Raw genomic sequence first — 8,796 nt, 5'->3', positions numbered from 1 at the left:
CTCTATAAGACTTTATAACACAGTGACACAATTTCTAGCAACTGTGAGGTTTTTTTTTCTTTTTTCTATACTACTTGATGGAATTTTTAGTTGATATTTATATTTCCATTTTATTGACATGAATTTTACCTACATGGTTACAAGTGAAAATACTCCATTGAAAAATACTTGTCAATGATTTTTAGTATATCAATAATAATTTTATTGTTAAATTTATTAATGGCAAAAATATATTAAAAAATTTTACTTGTTTTATTTTATTGATATTTCTATCAATATTTTTAAAATCATGTGTTGGGTGGCTGGATTTACAATGAGATATTAATTTGTGATAAATTTTGAATTATGATGCTTGTTGAATAGAAAAATAAAGGACAAAGAAGAAGATGAAAAAAAAAATCATAAATTAAAAATGACAAGTCATCATGTTTTTTGTATTTTTTTTTATTTTATATATAAAAAGTGTTTGGAAATGCAGGCTAACCTGTATTTGTGAGGTTATAAATCCTTGTTCGTGAGGTTATAAATTAAACAATAAAAAAAGGCTAACCTGTATTTGTGAGGTTATAAATCTTGCTAGTAAGATTATAAATTAAATAATAATAAAAATATTTTAATATTTTTAAAAATAAAAAATATTTTTAAAAATAATTATAATTATACCCTCAATCAACTATAATTAACTTAACTTGTGAAATGAAGTACAAAGCTTAGGATATTCTAAGTGAACGAGGCTAACTAGATGTAGACAAATCATTTCACCAAAAAAACCAATAATCTAATATGTACTTAAAAGGGGAGTGTGCATTCAGTATAGAACTCTACAATGCCCCGCCATGTCTTGCAAAACGATGTTATTCTCTAAGAAATAAATCATTTTTTGTTGAATGAGCAGTTATAGGTGAAACAACGTCCTGTGGCTGTGATTTTTTTTTGTTATGATCTTTGTTTCAATATCTACACATAAAGGGCTAGTTAAGAGTTTAGAATAGTCTCTATCATGCTTGCATATAAAGAGAGGGGGAGGTGGTGGGAGGAATAGAGAGCAACTGGGTCTATATTTTCCGGCCAACTGGGAAGCAATTTCAACCACCATCTGAAAACACGAGGCCTTCGGAGTTCACCGGAGAGAGAGCAGGAAAGGGGGCTTCGAATTGGAAATGAGAGTTGAAAAGTGATCGGAACATTTGTTCTTTAAAATTGAATAAAAATGGACCTTTTGGTCTAAGACGGGCTAGTGCAGGTTACTTGGATGAATGAGAGATGCTTTTATTGCTGAAAAATGATCAAAAAGCCAGTTTTGGTGTGAAAATCCGCTGAGTTCTGACTCTATGATTGTCCAACTCTAACCAGAGAAAAAACATTAGGCAAGGCGTCATTCGACATAGCGAACACCACGATATCTATTTGTTTTTATCCTAGGCTTTGTTGGGCATCGTGTTGTAAAAGGGGTTTGAATAAAATTTGATTTGTTTTTGTTTAAATTTATTTTTTTATGTTTTTGTTTTGTTTTAATACGATGATATTACAAATAATTTTTTAAAAAATAAAAATATATTATTTTAATATTTTTTAAATAAAAAATATTTTAAAAAATACTAGTATTATATTTTCAAACAATTGAACTTTCATGCATGAAATTTATACTCGGATGAAATTTGTTTCCATCAATAGCACCAAAATGATGATTTATGCTCTGATAATTTTTTTGGATATTAAATCATTTTGATTCTATATATAAATTAAAAAAAATAAAAAATTATGCTCGGATTATTTAATTATTGGATACCAATGTCTTTGCTATCCGTGAGGCCATCAATTGGCTTTTTAATAGCTATCAGTATGATGTGTTTTTATATTGTTTATTCAATATTGAAAAATCAATGTTTTTAAAGAATAACATTTAATTTAATATAAGTTTACCATAATTAATTCATAAAGAATCTCGAATGCATTAAACACGTGGGCACATTTGCTATTTCAAAACAAACGAGAGGCCGCCGATCCAAACCAAACCCGAGTAAAGTTACGAAAATCAGCAGTCGCCGTAAAGAGAAGAGGCAGAGGATGGTGCAAAGCGAGGGAGTCGTTACTTAAATCAAGAGGGGCACTTATAGCTTCTTTATACAATCATGGAAGTGCGAGTTTACCTCATCTACAAGGAAGTGAAGGTGACATTCCTTCGTAATTGGTTCGTATGTATGTGTGTGGGATCCCTTCATATGCGTGTAAGATTTGATTGATGGTGAAGGAAGAACGCGAATATGTAGTGAGACTTCAATGGCTTTCTTGAGTGCTCTCACATGGCCTTTAGTTTGTTCCTTACAGAGATCTACGAGAGGTACAGCTTCTGTGTTGGCAAGGTGCCTCCATGTTAAGCACAGGCTGTCGCACTCTTTATTATTATTGAATTGAATTGAATGCGGGTGTTGTAATTCACACCTACCAAGGTTATTTATTCCGTGGTGCTGGCATTCTTCACTCAATTTTTTCAAAGCAGGTTAAAAAGAGAATAGATCCTGGTAATTTTGCTCAGTGGAGAATGATGTAGGCGGCCATTAGTTATGGCCTGGGGATGTTTTGGAGCTGCTTGGAGTCCGACCCTGAATTGGGATTTTGGAAGAGAAAGTGCTAAACAATCTGAAGTCCAATCTCCCTCTGGAAAATGAAAAATATTACTGCTAGCTTTTTCAAAGTAGGTTAAAAGAGAGTAAATCCTGGTAATTTTGCTCAGTGGAGAATGATGTAGGCAGCCATTAGTTATGGCCTGGAGATGTTTTGGAGCTCCCAGGAGTCCAGCCCTGAATTGGGATTGTGGAGAAGAAAGTAAACAATCTGAAGTCCGATATCCCTCAGGAAAATGAAAAATATTACTGCTAGCTGCTGCTGCTCTATGAGCTACCATGTGGGAGTTTGTTAAAAAGAGAAAGAAAGCTGGCCAAGCAAATATGCAAGAACACCAACCTAATGGTCTTATCCAGATTTTGGACCTTTTCTCTTGGGATCTTCAGTAAATTGTAATGGAGAAAAAGGATAAGGATAAATTATAAAACCGGCCGTTTCTTCATCTAGTTTTTTTTAATTGCAGGGTTGGGAACATGATCCCAACTAGAAACTTTTCTTGCAGCATTGTTAAGGAGTTTTTCTTCTTGAAAGTGAACCCAGTCCAAAACTTTTGAACAATTCTTATATTGAGAGTAAAATAGTGCAGGTGGAGCATATGTCATAAGAAATTATTGAACTTTTGTATTTCTATCTATCTGTCTGTACACACATATATGTTAAATTGCATGCTTTTAGATATAATTTAGGTTTTGTTTTCTAGAATGTTGTGATTTTTTAAAAAATTATGTTGTCATTTGGTCTAGAATAACATGTTTTTTTTATTATTATTAGTGATATTCTCATAATCTAATTTTAGATACCCTGAAATTATCTTAAAAAAATAAATAAAGAGACTTAATCAAAGATTGAAGGATTAAATTAAACTGAATGGTCAAGATTGGGAGTTCAATTGCATTAAGGGAGGGTTTAATTGGAAAAAAAAACAACAACAAGAATTTAAGATTAAATTAGCAGAGTAATTATATTTAGAACCTTAATCAAACTGTTGATGAAACTAATTGATTTAATCAAGATTCTAATTAAAAGCAAAGTTAAGCTATAAAGTTAATTTGAATAAAATTAAATAATTAATTAAATATAATAATATAATTAGATTTTTGATGGGTCAAATTAATTTTATTAAGAATTTAATTGGTGACAAATTATATTTGAAAGCTTAATTTCAACTTAATTAAAAAAATTAAAATTTTAAAAAACCAAATTTAATCTTTACAAGTTTAATTAGATGAAATCAAAGATAAAGGTATAATAACCAGGACTAAATTTAAAGTTTTATAAATTAATTAATTAAAGGTTAGGTTTAATTGAGGAAAGTGATGCATTTATTTCTCTTGATTTTTTTTAAAATACAATTTCAAACATATTATAATTTTTTTATATAATATAATATTAACTCCAACAAAAGAAGATAACAGTGGTGCAGCATCATTATTATGAAATAAATGTAGATCCTAAAAACAGAAGAGATGGTCCTAATCCCATGTTAATCTATGCCTGCAGGTGGAATCTTAAATTGTGATAGAAATTGCAGGATGCTATACACTTTACCTTACAATTGCTATAAATGCCTGGGATTCTTATAAGCCATGCATCCAAGGTCATCTCAAGCAAAAATAATTTATTATTATTATTATTATTACAGTCTCTACTTATAAACTTAAAATATGTAATATATATTCATAATTATCAGTATATATATATATATATATATATATATATATATATTCCTGAAATTTTCACAAAGTTTTTTTATTTTTTTAGATATCAAATTATCGACTCAATAATTTTTCAATCAGTAATATCAATTATAATATTCATCTCATTATTTGAACTTCAAAAAATCAAGTATATTTCAATATCTTAATTCTTTTTTCTATAGAACACTATAATAAAGCTAATAAATTCTTAACATGAATCATTTTCTTTTTCTTTCTTTATTTAAGTATTTGTGCTCAAATATATATACAACCAACCATAGTTCAACTTAATAATAATAACATTATAAATTACATCATATACAAGATAATAAGTTAAACATTACAATTTTAAATACGGAAGTATATTATAACAAAATATTAATTTTTTCAATTACATTAATCACATAACAAAATTATTTATCTAAGCATCTATTTTTCAGATTGAGGGTATGATGTAAAAACATAATCGCATTAAATATTATTAAAACAATTACACATTTCAATAAGTAATTGATTAAAGACTAATTATTCATATACATTAAAGTAACTTTCATTTTGTAGAATAAGTAATTGATTAAGGACTAATTATTCATATACATTAAAGTAATTTTCATTTTGTAGAATAATTTTTTTTTTTGAAATTTCTAATTTTATAAATTCTCTTCTAGATATAGGGATAAATCCACTAAAATAAAAATATTAAGAGTGTCTCTCACAAACCAGTATATTTAACTTCAAAGTTTTACAATTAATCTATTTTACATTGAGTAATTGTCCCGTTAATTTATAAATTAATTTTTTTTAATATGGCCATTTAATTAGGCATAAATTCTAGTAATTAGAAAATGATCTTCAAGACCTGCCCATTCATCAAGATATTATTTTCAATAACCAGCACTATAATCTACAATATATAAAATTTCTTCTATAATAAAAAACATATAAACTAATTAATTATTCCAAGGTTTCGAACACCTACCTGGTGTCTGTGCAGTTGAAGAGGTTTCTTGTTATTGATTAGGTCTCGCAGCCTCTTCTTTACCAAGAAAAATTACTTTATCATTGTTTATTTATCTGAATTGATAAATTTATAATACCCATGATATATTTTTTTGATTAAATCCAACATCCTTAATTAAGTTTAATTGAATTTTAATTCAATGAGGATAAACCCCCTTTTCTTTTGAAACATTTACTTATTTTTTTTCATAAAAATCCCTATTCAATTTAATCTATCAACATCAATTATCTTCAATTTGGTAAGATTCCTCACTAATATTATTTAAACTCTATCTTCTAATTTTTCTTCTCCATTTAACCAAAAACAACCTAGAAAAGGAAATGAAGATTTTTTCTTTTCTCTTTGAAAAATTCTTACTTCGTTTATATAATAACACTTATAAACCTTCATCTTCCACAATTGTATTAAACCTCAAATCCTCTTTTAGCCAAATATTCAATTAAAATGGAGAAAATTATTATTATTTATTTAAAATTAAATACTTACTCAATCATAATTCATGCTTTCTAACATGATTCAAATATAATTATCATTATTCCTATAAATTATAACATAAATCCACAACTTCACATAATTATAATTTTGCATAATCCTTCATCAAACATAAAATTAAAGAAATTAATCATTTGAAGTATGTTATTTATCTTACTTTGATAATGATTTAAGAAAAGAATGCAAGAAAAATCAAGTTTTTTTCTTCTCCCATTTCAAACCCTAACTTGAAATACTTCCTTCAGTGCACTCACTACCTTAAAATCAACCCCTATTTAATTAAGTTAATGATTCTAATGACTCATTTTAATTAGTGAAATCAATGAGGATTTAGGTAGATCATACAATTCTTCTTCCTCTTTTTGTTTGAAGCTCACGACTAAAAGAGAAAAAATAAAGCATTTATAGTCTAACTTTTATCTATTTACACATTGGTTCTCATTTCTTTTCATTTCTATTTTTGTCACTCAACTTTTCTTTTTACTTAATTCACACCATAATATCTTATATTTTATTATATTATATTCAATTACAATACTTGAAATCCTTTTATTTAATCTATTCGATACTCTATTTACTTTATTCAGATTATAATTTAATGATTTTTCACAACTAGCACAATGACAAATATTATTCTTTTATAACCATCACCGTCACAATTTACCATTTATATAATAATGTTTTTTTCATTATCACTCAAAAATCATATAAAAACTAATTTATTTTATAAAAAATCATTTTTCTTAAATCATTGAAACAATAAAAAAAACTCAAAAATATTTTCCATACAAAAATATATTTTGTAAAACCAATGGATCTAAGTTTTTACCATGACAAAAAGACTTCATAGCTTTCACGCAAATCATCATCTAATAAATTTCTATCCTTATTTTTTTTTTCTCTAAATGAATTAGCATATACATGTTTGATATGTTTCCGTTAATCAATTTTTACAATTTTTTTTAGAACATATCTATTTCTTCTAAAGTAAGTTTTTTTAAACCAAATATTTCTATGTTCATATTTAAAATAAGTATATTTCATGGATAAAGTTCAAAACAATTTATATTTTATTACACTAAAACTATTTTAAATAAAAATATGTTGGAGCTCCTAAAAAAAGCCCAAGCCCTTGATTAAAGCTTAACTCGTATTTGCACTCCTACTCGTAAGCCGAGAAGGCAGGGAGCAAGGGGGCCTAGCCATAAAGCCTTCAGTTGTAGCGTGATGCGCCCAGTACTTGTTATTTTAGGGTTTAACGCATACATCCATCTGCTCCCCTCCGAGAAAGCAAAATCTCTTTAGGGTTTACAACCGGTCTCTCTTTGCAGATTCGTCCTGTATTGTTACAGCAACAGATTCATAAAAAATGAGGAAGCTAAAGTTTCACGAGAAAAAGCTGCTCAAGAAAGTAAATTTCTTGGACTGGAAAAGAGAGAACAACCATAGAGAAGCCCATGTTATGCAACGTTACCACATCGTTGAACGCGACGATTACAAGAAGTATGTTGTGTGCCTTTTTGTGTTGTTTCCTGACCCGTGTTTAGTTCTCTCTAATTTCTTTTTAAAAAATGAGCTTGTGCCTTTTTAAGTTTCCCGTGTTTCTTGAAATGAGCTTATTTATTTCTCTAATTCTTGGTGTAAAATTGTGAAAATGCAGGTATTCTAGTGTGTGCCGGATGGTGCAGAAGCTGACAAATATATTGAAGCAGATGGACCCTAGAGATCCTTTTCGTGTTGAAATGACTGACATGCTTTTGGAGAAGCTGTAAGTTCGTTCCTCTTTTTTTAATCTTGTCATTAGTGGAAAATGTTATGTCTGTTAATGATAATTTGAGCTAATTGATTGTTGACTTTGATATGGTAAAAGTAGTCCTTGATTTTGAAGTTTTGCTCTTCTAACGCAATATGTATCGTGTTCAAGTTCATGTTTTGCTTCTTGGTTTTAGGTCTGAACATAAGACAATAAAAAGTCAAAATCTACAAAGATTGTTTTCTTAGGTCGGTCAAGCAGTTCGTTTTGTTGCTCCTTTTTCTTTCATGGTCATTGCTTAGCTGATATTCTGGTTTCTTTGTGAATGACAGCTACAACATGGGTGTGATACCGAGCAGGAAAAGCTTGGCATTGTGTGATCGCTTGTCGGTGTCATCGTTTTGCAGGTAGGATAAGGCTTCCTGAACTCATTTGCTGTGCAATGAGACCCATTTGTTCACAGCCCTCCCCCTCTTCTTTCCTCAATTTTGTTCTTTCAATTCCTTGTGAATTGTGAACTTTTTTGCATGCACCTATTCTGTAATCGTCTTGTTGCTACGCTCAATAATTGTTTTGTTAATGAGTGTGTCTTGTTGCTCACAGACGTAGGCTTTCAACTGTTTTGATGAGATTGAAGTTTGCCGAACACTTGAAAGAAGCTGTAACATACATCGAGCAGGGGCATATTCGTGTAGGTCCCGAGACAGTTACCGACCCAGCATTCCTAGTAACGAGGAACACGGAAGACTTTGTTACTTGGGTAGATACATCCAAGATAAAGCGAAAGGTGCTTGAATACAACGAGAAGGTGGATGATTATGATGCAATGAACTGAGAGAGAGAGCCATGAAATTGTTGCGCCATTTTTTTATAATGTCTTATGTCTCTGGGTTTTATGATATAAGCGCAAAATGTTGGGCATACGTGATTACAACATGGATGGTGCAAGGCTCATATCTCAGAGCTACTTTTACTCTTTAAGAATGAATTTCTGGTGTTACAATGTACACTTATTTTGTTCTCTCCCTATTCTATACACAACAGAATTGCATTTCATACATAAATGTATTTAAGTTTTAAATTTAATTTTGATATTACATATAAAAATATAATAATTCTAATTTCCTCTGATTAAATCGCTATCCCAGTAGGGAGTTAAAGTTCAAATGCATAATATGTATATGACTAGCAGTTTGCACGAAGCAGTA

At 29.3% G+C, this 8,796-nt stretch overlaps 1 protein-coding gene across 1 annotated transcript; it reads left to right on the top strand.

The window, feature by feature from the left end:
- The first annotated feature begins 7,046 nt into the window (after positions 1-7,046).
- LOC105123277 (U3 small nucleolar ribonucleoprotein protein IMP3-like) lies at positions 7,047-8,610 on the top strand. Its single transcript, XM_011022792.1, has 4 exons — positions 7,047-7,338; positions 7,496-7,603; positions 7,921-7,995; positions 8,192-8,610. The coding sequence occupies exons 1-4, from the start codon at positions 7,205-7,207 to the stop codon at positions 8,421-8,423; spliced, it is 549 nt and encodes a 182-aa protein (XP_011021094.1). The 5' UTR covers positions 7,047-7,204; the 3' UTR covers positions 8,424-8,610.
- Positions 8,611-8,796: the final 186 nt, after the last annotated feature.

This window comes from Populus euphratica, unplaced genomic scaffold (assembly GCF_000495115.2).
Source record: "Populus euphratica unplaced genomic scaffold, PopEup_1.0 scaffold10.1, whole genome shotgun sequence".
Taxonomy (NCBI): Eukaryota; Viridiplantae; Streptophyta; class Magnoliopsida; order Malpighiales; family Salicaceae; genus Populus; species Populus euphratica.
The sequence above is the reverse complement of the archived record's forward strand: the minus strand, read 5'-3'. Positions and strand labels throughout refer to the sequence as shown.